General features: G+C 45.1%; 2 protein-coding genes across 2 annotated transcripts; both read left to right on the plus strand.

Annotated features, from left to right (window-relative positions):
* Positions 1 to 1,484: 1,484 nt before the first annotated feature.
* Positions 1,485 to 4,921, plus strand: LOC108928872 (ras-related protein Rap-2c). The gene is made up of 3 exons (XM_018743062.2): positions 1,485 to 2,899; positions 3,134 to 3,467; positions 3,816 to 4,921. Exons 1-2 carry the CDS (start codon positions 2,627 to 2,629, stop codon positions 3,410 to 3,412), a joined length of 552 nt encoding a protein of 183 aa, XP_018598578.1. The 5' UTR covers positions 1,485 to 2,626; the 3' UTR covers positions 3,413 to 3,467; positions 3,816 to 4,921.
* A 3,265-nt stretch (positions 4,922 to 8,186) lies between these two features.
* Positions 8,187 to 18,794, plus strand: LOC108928880 (heat shock factor protein 1). The gene is made up of 13 exons (XM_018743075.2): positions 8,187 to 8,476; positions 10,629 to 10,737; positions 11,673 to 11,803; positions 11,903 to 12,024; positions 12,357 to 12,432; positions 13,123 to 13,184; positions 14,091 to 14,196; positions 15,591 to 15,632; positions 15,724 to 15,821; positions 15,986 to 16,120; positions 16,787 to 16,889; positions 17,201 to 17,309; positions 17,478 to 18,794. The coding sequence occupies exons 1-13, from the start codon at positions 8,384 to 8,386 to the stop codon at positions 17,639 to 17,641; spliced, it is 1,350 nt and encodes a 449-aa protein (XP_018598591.1). The 5' UTR covers positions 8,187 to 8,383; the 3' UTR covers positions 17,642 to 18,794.
* Positions 18,795 to 19,220: the final 426 nt, after the last annotated feature.

Raw genomic sequence — 19,220 nt, forward strand, 5'->3', positions numbered from 1 at the left:
GCTTGTATGTGCTTTAGAATCGTGCTTCATCCCAATTCTTTTCGGTATAATATATATATATATATATCTCTATACATATATATGGATAATAAATATAAAAATGTATTACTTGTTATTTTTTGACCTTTTAATAAAGCACTTAAATATGAATGTTTTTGGTGGGTTTTTTTTTTTTTTTTTTTTTCTTTTTCTGATTTTAAATTGGCAAATGGAGTAATAAGCCTAAATGTAATTGTTACAACATATATACTTTATCTCAGGCTGTAGAAATGGACTAATAGAGATATGAAATTCAGGGTAATCCAGGATATATAAATAGAACAGGCTGATAGAAGGTAAACCGCAAATGTTTGTGCTCCATACGTTTAATAATATCATTTTACTTAAGGCCAGGTCAAATTTATAGTTTCAGCTAGCTGGGCGGTGGCTACTAGAAGAGGATGACACCGGAACCTCCAGCCCTATAAAACTTGGTTTCCTAAGTACCATCTTAAATCGGTAGATTATCCTTGATCCATCCCATATCGATAAATGATAATCCAGCGCAATATTGTGGTGATCTGGAGCCTATTTCAGAAGCACCAGTGGCTTAATATTGCTTTAGAGGAAAGTGTCGACCATTTTAGGGTAAGTACTTTGCTCAACGACACAACCTGGAGGTGGGAATCGAACCTGCGACATTTGGGTTTAAAGGCAATGGCACCAACTGCTAGGCTGCCAGCTCTCCAGTTAAAATTATTAGTACTCGCATCAGTGAGTTTGGTGTATGTATATATATATATATATATATATATATATATATATATATATATATATAAAAATTTGAGTATTTTGGGTATCTTCAACTCTGACACCACAGGGATCTGATGTTCCCATATCGCAGAGCTTGAGATTTTCCACAATACTGGTTTAACTGAAGTTCACATGTTAAAGACTACTATGGATTAATGCCGAGGAAACATTTTAAAGGCTTACAAGACCCAATGCCATCAGATAGTTTACACTGACAATGAGTTTCATGTACTAAAACGTTACTCTTCAAACACTTCGTTTTAGACAGTTTTTGAACTCTGCTATAATATGCCAATCTTCTGTGCTGAATCATAAAATATAACCATGCAGGGGGAAAATTAGGTTCCCATGTGTTACAAATAAAGAATTCATAAAGAACGTGATGAATTATGTACGTAAATAGTACGCATTTCATCGCTTGAAAAAAACTTCAAAAAATGCTTTACTAAATGCAAGAAAGACGCGAGTGGGTAAATACAAGTAAAAGACGAACGTTAAATGGTATTTCGGAGAAAACGACCACAAAGATAGTTTTTCTACGACTGCGCTCCAGTCCGCGAGCAAGAGGCGTTAGCGCGTTTCCTCGGTATTTCCCGCTTCAGGCTTTTCTCCTACCTCGTGCCTCTCGCCTTCCGGTCCCCGCTCTTCGGCGTGCGTGCCGCGACGGGGGGGGGGAGACGGAAGAGCGGAAGTACGGAAAGGCGGATGAGCCAGAGGGTGGGAGGAGATTGAAGAGCGAAGCGAAAGAGTTTCTGTCTGTAGGCGAACGACGAACTTCAGAAGACGCGGCGATTGACTTAAACTACTCCAGAAATAGCACTAATAACTGAATAACCCCGGGAGGTCGTGACCAAGCAGGACGAAGGCGGCAGCAGCAGCAGCAGCAGCGCCGCCGTGGGCTGACGATGGACACACAACCGGTTATCTACTAGCAGCAGGACGGGACCACGGCAGGTCGAACGAACGAACGAACGAACGGGGCTGGTCGGGCTGCACCCACTTCGTTCACCGTTTGTTCTCCGGTTGCTCCGGACCACCGTGTTCTAATTTTGTACGCGAAAACTAGTGAGATCACGCGCCGGCGTTCGGTATCAGTGCGGCAGTGCGCTCTCCTGCTGCGCCTGTTCAGGAAACGCTTCCGTGGGACGCGACTAGCTATCTCTCTTCTTTTAGCTCTCGACAGCCAGTATAGTTCAAAAACTCACCCGCTGGGCCTTTCCCACGGCCGGGTAAGCTAGGAATAATCACACAGAAATTCGTAATTTTATTCAGCCGACAACAACCACTGCGATATTTTGTTGTCGCAGTTTAAGAACTAGTATTAGAGCAAGCGGGTTGGTAGCTAACTTTGCTAATTTAGTAGCTAGCCATCCACTTCCTCCTCCTCTCAAGCTCAGCCGCCAGGTGCTGCGTTTCTCCGGCTTCACCGGCGCTGTGTGTTTTATTTCCCCCCCCCCCCCGATAGACACTGCATATATTATATTTTTCACGTCTGGTGAGTTTTTACTGAAATTTACTTTTCCTTCCCTTCCTATCTATGCCCAATGAGACTTGTATGCGAGGGGCAGGAGTGGTCGGCTTTTTTTGCGGGAGCTCGCGTGCACGCGCGCTCTGCGTTCACGCGCACGGCTGAGTTAGTGCCGGTTGAGCCTCGTTAGCATCACTTGAGCTGTGTGCATCCGAAGCAACCCGCAGCATACACAGTTAGGTGTAGCCAGCCATTATACATGTATTGATCAAAAGGGTGGGTGTTTTGAGTCTGGCTGCTTCCAGCTGGTGTGGGATTTATGGTGTCCAGAGGTGATTCCAGATCAGCACACCCCGGCGGGCCCCAATGAAGGAGTACAAGGTGGTGGTTCTGGGGAGCGGCGGCGTGGGAAAGTCCGCCCTCACCGTCCAGTTTGTCACCGGAACGTTCATAGAGAAGTATGACCCGACCATCGAAGACTTCTACCGCAAAGAAATCGAAGTGGATTCATCTCCCTCGGTTCTGGAGATTCTGGACACCGCGGGGACGGAGCAGTTTGCCTCCATGAGAGATCTGTATATAAAAAACGGCCAGGGCTTCATCTTGGTCTACAGTTTAGTCAACCAGCAGTCTTTTCAGGTATGAAAACAAAGAAATGAGCTATGCGGAACAAGCTACTACATGTTAGATAACCTACGAAGTCATCGTTAAAGAATTTTTCGAAACGCAAAAACTTCTGAAGTTTTAAAGAGAATAAATTAATTTTAAACGAGTGTTTTTACCTTTGTTAGTCAGTCTGACAGTGTTTAGTCAGAGATGCACAAGGTAATTGTGAGACCACTGTTATGCCATTTCATCTCCCCCCCATTCTAGGACATCAGGCCAATGCGTGACCAAATTGTGCGGGTGAAACGATACGAGAAGGTGCCCCTCATCCTTGTGGGTAACAAGGTCGACTTGGAGTCAGAGCGAGAGGTTCCGTGCTCTGAAGGACGGGCCTTGGCGCAGGAATGGGGTTGCCCTTTTATCGAGACTTCAGCCAAGAGCAAGACCATGGTGGATGAGCTGTTTGCTGAGATTGTGCGACAGATGAACTACACGGTGCTGCCAGAGAAGCAGGAGCAGTGCTGCACCTCCTGTACTGTACAGTGAGCTGCCCAGGCTGGCCTCCTGGGTTAGAGCTGGAGACGCTGCTACGGTTGCACAGGTGAGCACAGTAATGCACTAGAATGAAAGGGCACTGACCCATTGAGAGAACTGTGTTCCTATTTAAGTACTTTGTCAGAATTTTTCTTCACTTGTTAAAAAGTATTATTGTCCTCTCACATGATGATGACATATTTGGCAGTGTAGTATATTTATTTTCATGAAGGCTGGTATAGTCCATCCTAGTTTCATCTTTCTGGGAGTTAGTTGGGGCCTCTTGGTTTGCATATATTTGGCATATTTGAAATTTTTTTTTTAAAAAACACACAACTTGTGTTTTAAGATGAAAAATGTCCTGCAACAGGATATAACGATGTTTGTTTCTTGTCCCTCGTGTGTCAACTTATAGGAAACACTACAACATCCCAAGCTGCACCACTGACGACAAACTCCCTGCCTTTTCCTCCGGCGTTCATCCCGAGGATGACCGTTCTACATCCAGAGCCATAACACAAACCAATTGTGGAGTGAAATGAGCCTTTTTACAAACTCTTGATTTCTTATTCTTCGTGCTCAACCACATGCACATACATACTGCAGTCTGATCTGAGGGTTTTTTTATTAATTGGATAGATTGGAAGTGTTAACCTTATCTCTGCAATGTCTGCATTTTATACCATGTTTTGTATTTGATTTTAAACATTAAAATTTAATTTCATTCAACTTTACCTTAATTTTTCAATGCTTAAATATCTGAAGTATTTAATTACAGTATTAAATACTTAACTTTTGTAACAAGTCATTTTTGATGGAGATCTGATTGAGCCTTAAATGTGTAATTTCCATCTTTCTGACGTGATTCCTGAAAAACTGAATATCCTCTCTATTTTATTTTGTTTCTGAGCAATGCTAAGCTCTACAAACCCAAGGTGTTCTTCACTTTTTGCCCCCCTGCAAGTGCTCTGTACTGTGTCACAACATCATGAGATACACCTGATAAATTTAACACTCTACAACATCAGTCAGCTGCTGAGAAGGGTGCCTTTGAATTTTTCAGGAATTATGATTATTTGATTGTTCAGATAGCTTTGTCCTGTCCCGCCATATTCAGATCTGATTATTGAATAGCTTGATATTTTTATTGCACTTTAAAATATCACAGCTTTACTGGCATGTGTTTTTTGTTTCTATGGAATATAAAGCAGATGATGATGGTGTGATTTGAAAAGTACAGGTTTTTTTACTTTTTTATGCAATTGGTTTGTAGTAATAAACTAAGTTGCTACATTCATTCTGCTGTATACCATACAAATGTTTTTTTTTTTTTTAATGGTTTTCCATTATCAGCCAATAATGCTCCTCATTTGCAGAACTGGTGTCCATTGGCTCTTATGGGAACCACATAGTTTAACAGAGAGGTGTTCATCTGTGCATATGTTAAGTTTTTATTTTGTTGAAATCAACTACTTTATGGGGTTTCATCAGGTTGTAATAAAATTTGTACATTGAATTGTCTAAAGTTTTATGTCCATTTACATTTATTCATTTAGCAGATGCCTTTCTCCAAAGCGACGTACATCGTAGAGAAATGCAATCTGTGTATTACATTGAGAGAGAGACACGGCTGCAGACGTGATTCTTAAGTAAACCTAGTTTTTCTTTCCACTTCATACATCGATGTTCATCAGGAGTAGGTGCACAAAACTCAGGATAGACTAATACTGATCACCTTCCTACACATTTTTTTTTTTTTTTTTTTTTAAAGAAAGGTACACAACCATTTATATGCAATACAGGAGTAGTGGTTCTGTAAAGGCTTATCTGGACATGATCGTAAAGCTATGGTGCATGATGCACATTTACACCATACATGGGTGCAGTGTGTCTGGAAAAGGTGAGTTTTCAGACCCTTCTTGAATGTATACAGTTTCAGCAGTTCTGAGTGGAAGGGGAAGGTCATTCCACCACAACAGAGCCAGAACTGAGAACCTCCATGCTTTATGTTTTGTGCGCAGGACCACCAAGCGAGCAGAAGTAGACGAGCAAAACGGTCTGGTTGAAGTGTAACGGTTGATTGAGTCTTGTAAATAGATGAGAGCAATTATACTGATGCATCTGTAGGCAATAACCAGGGTCTTGAATATGATCTGGGCAGTTACAGGAAGCCAGTGCAGAGAAATAAGTAGAGGAGATACATGGGAACACTTCGGTGAGTCAAACACAACTTGTGCAGCAGCATTCTGTATCAACTGTAGAAGTTTGATGGCAGTAGTAGGAAGGCCACACGAGAGCGTTGCAGTATCCAGACGGGATGTCACCGTAGTCTGGACAAGTAGTTGGGCAGAGTCAATTGTCAGGTAGGGACAGATCATATGAATATTATGGAGGATGTAACTGCAGGTTCGGGCTGTGGCTTCGATGTGCTGAGAGAACGATAGACTTGACTGAATCGTCACTCCCAGACTCTTAGCCGAGGAGGTAGGCAAAATGAGTGAGTTGTCCAGTTTGATCGATGGGGGGGATGAAGAGGAGATGGGAAGGGAGGTGAATCTCTGTTTTGGAGAGGTTGATTTGGAGGTGATGATCAGACATCCATGCAGAGATGTCTGACAGGCAGGCAGCAATGCATGCAGAAATGTCTGATGCTCCAGGTGGAAAGGAGAGGAAGAGCTGGGTATCATTAGCATAGAAGTGGTATTTGAATCCATGGGTGGCTATGTTTGGGCTGAGGGAGAAGGTGTAGATTGAGAAGAGAAGAGGACACAGTACCGAGCCCTGTGGGACACCGGGTGAGAGAGGCAGAGGAGAAGAACGCGAGCTCCGCCAGACCACTCGATAAGATCTGTCAGATAGGTAGGACTCAAACCATCTTAGTGCCTCTCCTTTGATCCCAAGCTGACTAAGAGAGGAGAGTAGAATCAGGTGGCTGACAGTATCGAATGCTGCAGAGAGATCGAGGAGGATGAGGACCGAGGGGAGGGAGGCGGCTCTAGCCAATTGGAGAGCATCAGACACCGCCAGAAGTGCCATCTCCGTGGAGCGATCAACTTTGAAACCAGACTGATATCCATCGAGAAGATGGTTCCAGGTGAGGATAGTTGATCGCAGGCCGCTCGCTCGAGAGTTTTAACTGGAATGTTACATGTATATTGGTACAAAGTAAAATGTCTTGATTTACTTCATCCATGTACTGCAGGCAAAAGTATCCATTTTAAGATTCATATAAATATTCCTTGAACAATAAGGTATGTTACTTGATTTGGAAACATTCTATAGAAAATTCTGGGGTCATTCTGAGTGGCACAGTGGTGTAGTAGATAACGCTGCCTTGCTGGTTCATGTCAAGCTCCATGTGCTGGAAGTTTGCATGGTCTCAATGTACAGTACATATGGGTTTTTACTTCTTGTGTAAGTGTTTTACATTGCTCTGTAGTATCCATGGGGCGAATGAGTGTTAGATACTCAACTCTCTACATTGCAAGCCAGTAGCACAGTGGTTAAAACTACCGCCTTTGGACTCCAGTTGTAGATTTCAGTCCCAACTCATACTGTAGTACCCTTGAGCAAGGTAACTAACTACTGAGTTGTGGTGTGTGGGCTGATGACACTACATAGAGTTCACTGGAAGTTGCTTTGGAGAAAAGCGTCTGCTAAACAAATAAATGTAAATGTCATGTAGTAGAAATTATCCTGCTGTACACATTAAAAACTGTCAGCTAAGTGAATAAATGTAATCAAACAGTTCAGTTATCTCATCAGGATCTGCTGAAGTTGCCTTGTCCAACGTCGGCTAAATACAAGTAAATGATGTACGTCGCTTTACAGAAAAGGATCTGCTAAATGAAAAGTTTAAAATTATCAGTACATACAAACCTTGATTTCTAAAGAATTTAGAAATACCCGGCTGTATTAAGTGGTTAGGGTTCAATATCAATTAGATTATCCTTTTTGTTGTGGCTCAGGGCAGAACAGGGTTTTTATTATGCTTAGATCAGTAAACTGAATGATTAAGAACAGAACTTATTTAATGCTTAATTGTGGGGAATGATAACCATTATTAAAAATATGGTGGCAAATTTCAGCGTAAAGGCAAAAAAGAATGGAAAACGTTTAACTCCTACTGGAAACTGCACGTGGCAACAGCAGGATGCAACACAAAACGTGATGATGGGAAGAAAAAAAGACAAGAGATGGGACAAAGGGTGAAATCACACGTGAAGGAGGGTGAAAAATAGGGATATGAACAAAATAGGCAGCGAAAGGGCAGTAGAGAAAGCTGAGGAGAACAGGTGAAGTACCACTCAGTGGGTAAGAGGACATCTGAGGTCACCACCCTGACAGAATGAGGACTCAGTGTTGAGTGTAACGGCTGAAATATTCCTACTAACACAGTATATCTCTACACAGCTCCATATTTTTCCTCATCTTTCCTCACTCTGTCTCTACTGTCACTCATCCGAACCGAACGTCTTCCTCGCCATACTTTTTGCATACATTTGATTTGGCATAGAACATACTTTTTGCCGTGAGTGCGAGAGACAGCGATAATCCAGACTCCCACTCGCCCTGGAACTGATATTTATTGAGCATTTAGTACATACGCAGCGAAAATGTAAATTAAAGCTCATTTATTAGCGCACGGCCATTTGCTGACGGGCAGTTTTCTGAGGCGAAGAGGAGCGGCGCGCGCTCGCGGACGGAAGAGAATGTCGACTCGTGATTGGATTGTGGTCAAAGTGGGCGTGGTTGTTACGATCAGTCTCGTGTTCGGTGACGCGACCTTTCAGAACTGCGCTTTGGGTCATTCAGAGTCCGGGAAAGTGTTACACTGGACCGGCGCAAGGACTTTCAATCCGCGACGGGATTTCATGTTGGATTTTGTGTCTGGCGTCATTTTCATTCATACATTATTGATTATATCACGTTTATCGGACTTGCGCAGGTTATAGGTTTTGTTACTAAAATAGTCCTATAAATATGAAGCAAAACTGCAATGTGCCTGCTTTCCTCAGCAAACTATGGACATTAGTTGAGGATCATTCAACTAATGATCTCATCTGCTGGAGTCAAGTGAGTAGTTGTGTTAGCAATGCTCGGTTTCTCAACGTGTGCTTATGGTTATAACTCTGTGTTATGACAGTCCCTTGTGTTTAATTCTAACGTAATTAGATTATAATGTGGAAAAGAAGGTGATAACCCACATCAAATGTACTTAATCAAAATGAAAAATCTCTTAAGAGGTGAATGCAAACAGCAGCGTCCAATTAATTTGCCTATTGAAAACCTGTAAATTCTTGTAATTGTGCTGCTCCTGTAGTATAGGTCGGGTTTCATTCTGTTTTGGTGCTGGTAAATAACGGGCTGCGTCATTGATTCAGCAAATCACTGCGAATCCTGGGGTGTGTTTCCCTTTGAACCGCCGACATTTTTTCCAAATTTATTTTTATACGATGACATTCACACTCCACCGAAAAGCTGTTGATAACAACTCAGCTGACATTGAAACGCATAAATACCAACGCTGTTATAAAACGACTATTACGCAGGCAGAGTGGCAGACAATCATGATTAATTTGATTTAATTAGAAACTAAAGCGTACGCAGTCACCCGTCAATGCAAAACATCATGTCGCCTTATAATTCATTTGTTGAACACGTTCGGTAAAATAACAGACGAGAACGATAACATTTATCTACCCGCAGAATGACTAAGTAAATAATTTTCTGAAAGTGCGTAACAAAGTGCTAACAGTCAGTCTGAAGACAACGTGGACTCCGCATGTGTCTCCGAAGCGCTTTCGCCATTGGTTGTTTCTCCGACGTATCGGAGAGCCCGTTTCATACGGAGCGATCCTATTGGAGGATGAGGGGTTTTATTTAGCCTCCCGAAGGGCGGGGTTTGTACTTTCGGCCAATGGTCGAGAAGCCCGTTCGTTGCAGAGCCAAGCCCGTTCGTTGCAGAGCCAAACAAGGGCGCTATTTTCGTAATCGTCTGAAGAGTGACGAGGGCGTGACGACGGAGCTGAAACGTTGTTCGGTTACAATAAAACACGCAACTGAATCTTAGACGCTAAAACCTAACTTCTCAACGACTACTTATGTGAAAGGAGGTTTTCGGAAAGACGGTGTTTTATAACGCACCACTATTTCCTGAATTGAAATTTCTAAAAGTTTGCGAGACCAGATAACATGCAACAAATAAACAATATACATTTTTTTTAGGTTTTAAATAAAGCACCATTAACTTCTCAACTTTATTGTGCAATAATAACATTAGATGTGTAAAATCCTGTAAAGACGAAAAACCAAGAATTATATTTAGATTACACCTATAATGTTTTGTGTATCACAGAACTGCATGAAATATTCCTGAAATAAATTCCCTAAAGAATTAGAACACAGGTTAAAAGAAATACATAAGAGAATGGTGACAACTTCTAATAATTTTTTTTTTTTAAGAAAAACCTCTTTTTATGTGATGACTGTGTCCAAGGTGAATTACACTGTTAATCAACTTTACAATGATTTACCCAGTTATACAGTTGGGTTATTCTTACTGTACCAGTTCAGGGTAAGTACCTTGATCAAGGATACTACAAAAGGAATGGGATTTTAACCTGGAATTTTTGGTCTGCAAGATAACAGTCCTAAACGCTACGTTGCCTGTTGCCTGTTTAAATATTTGCTGAGTTTAAATGGAGCAGTAAAAACACACACACGCATTGTCTGAAACCGCTCGTCCCAAGCGGGGTCGCGGGGAGCCGGTGCCTAACCCGGCAACACGGGGCATAAGGCCGGAGGGGGAAGGGACGCACCCGGGACGGGATGCCGGTCCATCGCAAGGCACCCCAAGCGGGACTCGAACCCCAGACCCACTGGAAAGCAGGACCCAGCGAAACCCCGCTGCACCATCGCACCCCCCGCAGTAAACAACAATACAAAACATGTTATTGTGTCATTGATGTACACCTTCATCACAGCAGTAACACGCATCAGCAGTCTTCATGTGAATACCAATACAAAGGGCTCTAGAGGAGTAAAAGCAAGCGTTACACTGCGCAGTCTTATTTGCCGTTTTTACGGGAAAGAGAACGTTGCAAGTGTCCGTGAGAACAATTCTGTAAATTTTATTGCAAAGTTATCTTTTGACACAACTTAAATACGCGTATTCCACGTACCCCTTTTTGCAGTAACTTTTCACCTTCTTTCTTTCACGCTGCAGAACGGCTGCAGTTTCTTAGTATGCGACGAGCAGCGCTTCAGCAAGGAAATCCTACCTCTGTACTTCAAACACAGTAACATGACCAGCTTTGTGCGGCAGCTCAACATGTGTAAGTACCCTACACCTCACTTGGTATATTACGTACTTTCTGTATTGAGTCACGCGCATAATCCTACTCCACCCTCCTTTCCCACAATCATGTGACACTCCAGCTTTATTGCACAGCTGCTCCATTGTGGTCGAGGGTTAGATTTTGCATGTTTATCTCTAGACATCTACGTCACATCCTGGCTGAGACGACGTTAATCTGTAAACTGTTAAAGACGAATGTCTTCCTAGTTGTGTTAAAACGAAAGGTAAGGCTCGGAGATTCTCGATTCTGGGTGCGTTGCGGTGGAATATGACCTTCCCCTCCCACTCAGAACTGCTGAAACTGTCTACATTCAAGAAGGGTCTGAAAACTCACCTTTTCGAAATCCACTTCGCCTAAGATCTCTCCAGCTCATTTACAGTGTAGCTCTTTGCGTATCGTAACTCCATAAGCATCCCCAGATACATCCTTTATTCAGCCACTACTCTGGGATTGTACTTATTTGTGTATCTTATAATATTAAAAAAAAATTGGTGGGAGGTTATCGGGATTTGTCTATCCTGTGTCTTGTACACCTACTTGAACGATGAACCTCGGTGCAGCAAGTGGTAGGGAACAAACTAGGTTTGCTTGAGACTTTCATGTCTGCAACTATGTCTCCTTCTCTCAATGTAATGCATAAATTGTGCTTTTGCTGAGATGTACGTCGCTTTGGACAAAAGCGTCTGCTAAATGAATAAATGTAAATGTGTTAATGAATTTAAGAGATCTGGAAGACCTACTGTTTTGTTCCACCAGCACCATCGCAGTGGTGCTATGTCATGTTATTGGGGTATTGGGGTATATGTCATGTAATAGAGCGTTTCTGTATTCCCCAACGAAGGAATAGCATACATGTGTGATATCTTTGACTACGTATAATTATGCTTTTGTCTTATTGCCCTCGGCCGCAGATGGCTTCCGCAAAGTCGTGCAAGTGGAAGCGGGACTGCCGCGGGGTGACGCAAGAGGAGACTGCGTGGAGTTCCAGCACCTTCACTTTCGGCAGACGCAGCCTCATTTGCTTGAGCTCATTCGAAGAAAGGTGAAGAGGGAATCCGGGGCGACGTGAAGGAAACGTTGCTTTCCGTCCTTCTGCGCCAGTCGCTCTCGCAACTTAATTCGCACCTTCGTTGTTTGGTAGGTGTCGCTGAGCCGCAATGGGGATGAAGGCGTGCCGCCTCAGATGTCACAGGTTCTCCTGGAGCTCGGCCAGGTGAGGGGTTGGCAGGACAAGTCTGACTCCAAACTGATGGCGCTGCGTAGGTAAGTCTGTCCTGTAAGATTCATAATATCAGAAGATTTTGAATTATACATATAATTAAAGTGATTTTGAATTCGTGTGTGGAAAGAAGTTGCTGAACTTTCTGGCGATGAGTCGATTGTACGAGGTACTAGGTTGTGAAACGTTGTTTAAATGTCAGATGCAGAATCTCGAGGAAGAATGAAAGGGAATAACAAGGTCAAGGGCGGTTGTGCGTAGTTTAGCGGTTAGAGCTGATGCCTTTGTACCAGCTATCCCGCTTAATTGATGTAATGTGATGTGATGTCTTTTGGTATTGAGGTCTTTTCATCTGTTTCGTGTTATTGTGATGCAGGGAGAATGAGAGTTTGTGGAGGGAAGTTGACTGCCTGAGACAGAGGTACCAGCAGCACCACAAGATTATTCGCAAGGTAAGCTGAAATGAGCTCAGTAATGAAAGAAACCTGCGGTTAATTAAAAGAGGATTCCAGATGGACAAGGAATGCGACGCGTCTGGCCGATGAGCTTTTCTCCCAGTGTAAAAGTGGATCTAAAAGGTGCAAAGCGCAGTGCTTGGGGTCCTAAGGCAAACGGTTTCAGAGAAGCACAGCCTTGTTCGGTACAGTTTCTGAGAAGCTCTGTTTCAGCCCTGACCCATATACTGTCGATCCACAGGAAGTGGGACGCTGTCATTTTGCTGTTACTGTTGGTTCCAGTGGGGTGCGGTCGCACAGGGGGTTTGACCGGGTCCTGCTCTCCGGTGGGTCTGGGGTTCGAGTCCCGCTTGGGGTGCCTTGCGATGGACTGGCGTCCCGTCCTGGGTGTGTCCCCTCCCCCTCCGGCCTTACGCCCTGTGCGGCCGGGTTAGGCTCCGGCTCGCCACGACGCCCCCTTGGAACAAGCGGCTTCAGCCTGTGTGTGTGTGTTGATTCCAAAAAGGAATAGATTAGATTAGATAGATTTTGGTCTTTGAGGCATCGAAAGAGAGCTTTTGTCATGACGTCTGTGAGTCGAGACATTCAAAAAATGCGTCGACTTTCATTGCGCCCCTCATCTCGTATTTTTCTTTTCGTGCTCGATCATCTTTTTGAAGTGTGTTCTGTCCTCCCTCTCCCATCCAGATCATTCACTTTATTGCCAGCACCGTCCAGTCCAATGGGATAACGGGATTGAAGAGGAAGCTGTGAGTGTAACATCACAACACCTGTCTGATTCCGCAGCGCAACGTGTTTCACGTAAACTTCCTCTACAGTACCGTAGTTATTTACCTGCTTCCCCATTTCAATAGGATATGTACAGCTCGCAGTAGCACACATCAGAAAAATGGCAGTAGAAATTAATAACGAGTTCCGTTAAGGTCCGAGAGCCAAAATCCGGCGTGAAAGTTGCCGAGATTAAAGATTGGGAACTATGGCTGCCGTACGGTGTTTTTCTAAGAATTACTTATCGAGTCATAATCGAAAAGCTGTTTTACACCAGTTGGGTGGTTGATAAAGTCACCGGGTTAATTGCGTCAGCGTATCCTGCTTATTTTAAGCAGCCACTGCTGTATTTTCCTATCGCAGCACATTGCGTATGTGTATATCCAAGGCAAGCTGTAACAAAATTATATTTAAACTGCGTTAAATTTCTCCAGCTTTGTAATGAGTAACGATAAATGTTGCCGGTTGTTTTTGTATTGTTCGGCATCCTCCGTCGTAGCAGGACGAGGTTTTTGTCTTTTGCGTGTATGCCGCCGCATCCCGGCAGCGAATGACGCGACGGTAGTCCCATCGGGAACGTCCCTTTCTGTTGGAGCGGTTCGTTCGAACGCTCGGTCGTACGTTTTCGCGCAGAGAACGGAATCCCGATTCACTCTGGTTTCTCTTGCCGAACACCACACGCACAAGGCTTGTTATGAAAGCGCCCCGCACAGCCCCCACCTTGTACTCGAATCTTACAGCAACGACATCATTCGCTTACCGGAAACCGGTTTTCTTGGTCAATATCAAACTTGAACGCTCACAGTACTTTAATTTCCGCTCCGATCGCCGAAATGCGTTACTGCTCCGTTTAACTGGATCTCGCTCTCTTTTCCTGTCTTTTGCAGGCCGCTGATGATCGACGGCTCTGGCCTGTCGCACTCTCCGCCCAAATACAGCCGGACCATTAGCCTGGACGGCAGCCAGTCGGCCGCAGCCCTGCACGGGGTGCCAGTGAGCTCCTGCGCCTCATGCTTTTGTTGTCAGATTGCTATTGTTAGAATGCTATTATAAGAAATGTGACAGTTGTCACAACAGTCTTTGTTTTCTTATTCTGATCATTTAGCATTTACACACACACACACACACACACACATTGTCTGATCCGCTTGTCCCATACGGGGTCACGGGGAGCCGGAGCCTAATCCGGCAACACAGGGCGTAAGGCCGGAGGGGGAGGGGGAGGGGGAGGGGATGCACCCAGGACGGGACGCCAGTCCGTCACAAGGCACCCCAAGCGGGACTTGAACTCCAGGCCCACCGGAGAGCAGGACCTGGTCAAACCCGCTGTGCCGCCACACTGACTGGAAAATTCATAGCGTTATACCACAGCGTGTTTTTTCGGGTTATTGCAAGTTACCTTTATGTTTTATTTTAGGTTCAGGAAATAGGAGTGCGCATGCAGTACCATTCAAAAGTCTGAGTACACCCAAGCAGCCATGGCATCAGTTGTGTGGGATGAATTGGACAGAAAGGAGAAATCAAAGCAACACACAAGCATCCTAAGTCTAAAGACATACTGTTCAGGTTCTCCAGAGTGTGCGAGTGACAGAGAGAGTGTGTGTGTTCCACTGATGTATGGGTGAGTGACCCATTGTAAGTAGTGCATCTGGCAGTGTAAGTCTTCGGGTGCTCTGGTTTCCTCCCACACTCCAACGACATGCTGTTCAGGTTCACCCATAGTGTGTAAATGACAGAGAGAGTGTGTTCCACTGATCTATGGATGAGTGACCCAGTGTAAGTAGTGTATCTAGCAGTGTAAGTCACCACGGTGAATAAGGTGTGTGGGCTCATAACACTACGTAGAGTTCATTGGAAGTCACTTTGGAGAAAAGCAGGTGCTAAATAAATAAATGTAAATGTGGCTCCTTTCCTGATCAGATGCGGTAACCAAGTTTAGTTTATTTTTATGCAGCGCTCTCCTCACACAGTGCTTCACCAGATGCCTCACAAAGAAAACTCATTTCCAGCAGGCGTACTCAGTCTTTTGCCTAGTACTGTATCTGACTTGGGGTGCGGTGGCGCAGTGGGTTGGACCACAGTCCTGCTCTCCGGTGGGTCTGGGGTTCGAGTCCCGCTTGGGGTGCCTTGCGACGGACTGGCGTCCCGTCCTGGGTGTGTCCCCTCCCCCTCTGGCCTTACGCCCTGAGTTGCCGGGTTGGGCTCTGGTTCCCCGTGACCCCGTCTGGGACAAGCGGTTCTGAAAGTGTGTATCTGACTCCTTTCTTTGAACATCTAGAATGTAAGACACTGAGCACAGTCAGCAGACCTTTCGAATGTCCGTGATCCCACCCTGTGTGAAAGTCTCACAGCGGGGACTTTTGTGTCTCACTCTTTCTTCATGCCAGCACGGAGATCCTTGGGTGAGAACGCTGGATCCATTTGAGGAGGTACGAGTCAATGTCCCGGACCCTGGCGCTGTACGTAGTATAGAATGAGGATGTCTGCCGGGCACGTAATCACTGTGATTTCCTCGCACAGCTGGGCTTCTCCAGCGGCAGCGTCTACACAAATGGGATGATCATCTCTGATGTTACCGATCTGCTGGACTTGCAGACGGAGGAGCTGGATTGCAGCAGGTATCGACAGGGCACGTTCCTATAAACGCACGATAGCCCTACGGCGACCGCATTTGCTGAGGGCAGGTGAAGTGAAGGTCCAGGCAGACTTCTTATTCTTGATGGAACTCGTGGTTTTGTCAGCACTCTTCATCTCTCTGTTTCTCACCGTCTGTTTTCGGAAGGACTAAAGCTGACGACTTGTCTGAGGCCTCTCCTGAATCCAGGCTCTCCTCTTCAGCCGCACCCACGGTTGAATTGGACCTCTCTCTCCTGGAGGACCCTGAGCCCGCAGAACCGGGGGAGAATGCCTTAGACAGGTAAGCGGTGGGCAGCCCACCCTTACGTCAAGAGCGCGCACGCACACGTCATCTGAAACCGCTTGTCCCGCACGGGGTCGCGGGGAGCCGGAGCCCAACCCGGCAACACAGGGCGTAGGGCCGGAGGGGGAGGGGACACACCCAGGACGGGACGCCGGTCCGTCGCAAGGCACCGCAAGCGGGACTCGAACCCCAGACCCACTGGAGAGCAGGGCCCGGTCAAACCCGCTGTGCCGCCGCACCCCCCTCGCGTCAAGAGCAATAACCAGTAAATTGTACAAACGCCCCTAGCAACGTAGGTGGCCGAGAAAACCCCCCGTCCTGGCGTTTCCGTCGTCCACCATCAAAGGCAGGGAAAATGACCTTCGGTGTTTAACAGCATTGGAGTTTGTGCTCTTCGTGTGGTTTGCATACCTCCTCCTGTGTCTGCATGACATTTTTCTTGGTATGCCAGGATAATTTGTACGTATTTTGTATAACTACAGGTCACAGCTAATGTGTGCACCATTCACAGGACCGAGTCCTGGTTGGGCTTGGCACCGGTACGAAGGGAGTGGAGATACTGCAGTAGTGACGGATGCTGTGTCTTGTCCCCGTGCGTTTTCTCCGTCTATTGTCCCTGTGTGTTCTCCCTGTACCTTCTCCTCGGGCGTCCTGCGGGAAAAGGAACGACGCGAGCGACCCGATGGCTCTGATCGACTCCAGTCTGGCGGCTATGCGCTCCGGTTTACCTCTCTCCCCTGGGCCCGGCCTCGATCTTCTCTCGGAGGTGCGCCGTTTTCCCAAGGGCTCCGCCCCGTCTCGCTGACAGTTTATGCGCCCGGCTGTCAAACAGAATTTCGCTCAGAAAAGAAGCCGAAAACACGGACAAGGTTCATTTGAATGACTCGTCTGAGCAAACCCTCATGCCGTAGTACCATCCGTCCGTCGCTGTATTGTCACGTTACTGCCGAGGCGAACGTGGCACCAATCCATTTCAAAACGTTTGCCGTTTCATCTTGCCTTCTATTTAGTTTTTAGGAATTTAAAATGAAATCTTGCTTGCGAGAGCTTCGTAACCTTCCTGTCCGTACGTCCCAGCTCTTCAACCCTGTGCTCGGCTCTCAAAGCGAAGACGCGAAGCCAGAGGTGCTGAAGGCGAGGCCAGGGCCTGACGCCTGGGCGGAGAAGCAACCGGACACTCAGACAGGTACTCCGGTGGGGGGAGGGAGGGAGGGAAAGGCGCTTCAGCCAGGTCAGTTTCTTTAACTGGATTCAGACGAAACATTTGCTCGAAAGCTTCCTTCTTCCGCTTCACCTCCCCCCCCCCCCCCCCCCCCCCCCGTACTTACATAGTACCCTCCTCCTCTCTCCCCAGTTGCTGCTTTGGACTGGGTCACCAGCTGCAGGGAGGAGGAAGAGGAAGAGGAGGTGGAGGAAGGCTCTGACATACTGCCTTCTTTGCTGCAGCTGGCAGAAGAGGCATCTGAATTTGCATACTGCCCTACGGCGCTGCCTGCCGACCCCCTGCCCCTGGTCTAGCGGGCAGGCTACAAATCCTTCCCCGAAAGATACCGTTATCTGTTTTGTAATAACAATGTCGTTGCTACAGCCATAGTGTACATCCTTCCTCGATTCTCAAAGGTTATTAGGCTTCTCGAATAGTTGCGTAGTCAAATTCGTGGGATTTTCCGCGTGCTGTCGGAAATGGCGCAAGAACAACAGTTTGATTAGTTATTTATAAATAGCTTATTTAAAATCACAGCAGTCAACTTGGGCAAACGGAAGCAGCCATAATGGTGTGAGTTTACGGTTGTTTCGGTTACCGCGCGAGATGCTGCTCAAATTTGAAACATCTCGACTCGACATGGAACATTTTAGCAATCGAACATTACTACCAGATTTAGTAATAATAATAACAACAATAATAATAATGTGCTGGGGAATACAAAGTTACAAGGATGCTATGAGGGACAGTTATTGGCTAATTCCAGCTGACATGTAATGCATACTGTATACATTACACCTAAGAATGTATTTTTTTTTAGAAGGAAACATTTAGAAATTAAACAAAAAGGTGACTAGGTACAGAGAAGGAGAATATTTAGTCTTGGAGCGCGTTTGGGTTTTTAGCAGCCTGCGTGATGTTGCTCAGTCCTCCATAGTGCCTCTTTTTCCACAGACCTGCAGACTCGCAGTAACAGGTGTGCAGTACAGGTGTCTGGATATTTTTAGGGGCTTAAATATCACAGTTTAAAGGAGCATGAGGAAAAAATACACAATGAACTTGCGGTGCAGTTTAATTCAATACTGTGTGGCGTTTTAGTTCAAGTACATAGTGGATGTATATTCCTCTTATTTTGGTCAATAAGTCATGTTTATAAACTTTTTATTATATTGTAAATTATACGTACAAAAGACCGATAGTCATAATTACTAGATGATTTCTGAGTTGTATATGGATGAATTTGCACTACTCTACTAATGTATTTTAAATGAATATTGCACTTTACATGTATGTTTGCTGTACAGCGTCAGTTGTTTATAGTTAATTTTAATGGAATATCTTTTCACAAGGGTGTCGTTTTCAGAATATATTGTGCTCGTTACCTGTCATCCAGCTGGTAGATGCAGAAAAGCTCAAGAATTAACCATAGGACACTAAGAACTGTAAAATACATAATCGGAAGTTTGTGCTTGTCGAACCTGTTTCATTGGCTGATGTGTTTACTTCCACTCCACAAAAGAACATAAAAGGCCATGCAAGTGGAAATCATGGAGCTTGTTTCTGCAGCGATTGCAGAATAGATGCCGGAAAAGTGCTTCAGTTAAAAATCCGGGGTTGCGAATGTCCACGAGAGCGCTGTCTCTTATTAAGTTTTGCCTTAAATAGAATATTTTATTCACGCAGCAGCTTTCAGTTCAAAATGCCACCGCTGCTGAGAACAGGGACTGCCACTCATATCCCAAGTTAACCTTTTTTGTATTGTGCCCTATACAGAAAAGCAAACACTTAAGCAAAAAAAAAAAGATATGTAGCAATAGAAGAACAAGACAGTATTAAAATCACTTACCATCTGACAAAGGACTGAAAATGGGAAATTTATTTAGAAATTCAAAT

The sequence above is a fragment of the Scleropages formosus genome, chromosome 14 (assembly GCF_900964775.1).
Source record: "Scleropages formosus chromosome 14, fSclFor1.1, whole genome shotgun sequence".
NCBI classification, from domain to species: domain Eukaryota; kingdom Metazoa; phylum Chordata; class Actinopteri; order Osteoglossiformes; family Osteoglossidae; genus Scleropages; species Scleropages formosus.

Bases quoted from the DNA above. Each gene is read 5' to 3' on its own strand.
- LOC108928872 (XM_018743062.2), top strand. From the start codon at position 2,627: ATGAAGGAGTACAAGGTGGTGGTTCTGGGGAGCGGCGGCGTGGGAAAG. The intron at 2,900-3,133 runs GTATGAAAACAA...CCCCCATTCTAG, and splicing joins TCAACCAGCAGTCTTTTCAG to GACATCAGGCCAATGCGTGA.
- LOC108928880 (XM_018743075.2), top strand. From the start codon at position 8,384: ATGAAGCAAAACTGCAATGTGCCTGCTTTCCTCAGCAAACTATGGACA. The intron at 8,477-10,628 runs GTGAGTAGTTGT...TTCACGCTGCAG, and splicing joins ATCTCATCTGCTGGAGTCAA to AACGGCTGCAGTTTCTTAGT. The intron at 16,121-16,786 runs GTAAGCGGTGGG...CTGCGGGAAAAG, and splicing joins GGGGAGAATGCCTTAGACAG to GAACGACGCGAGCGACCCGA.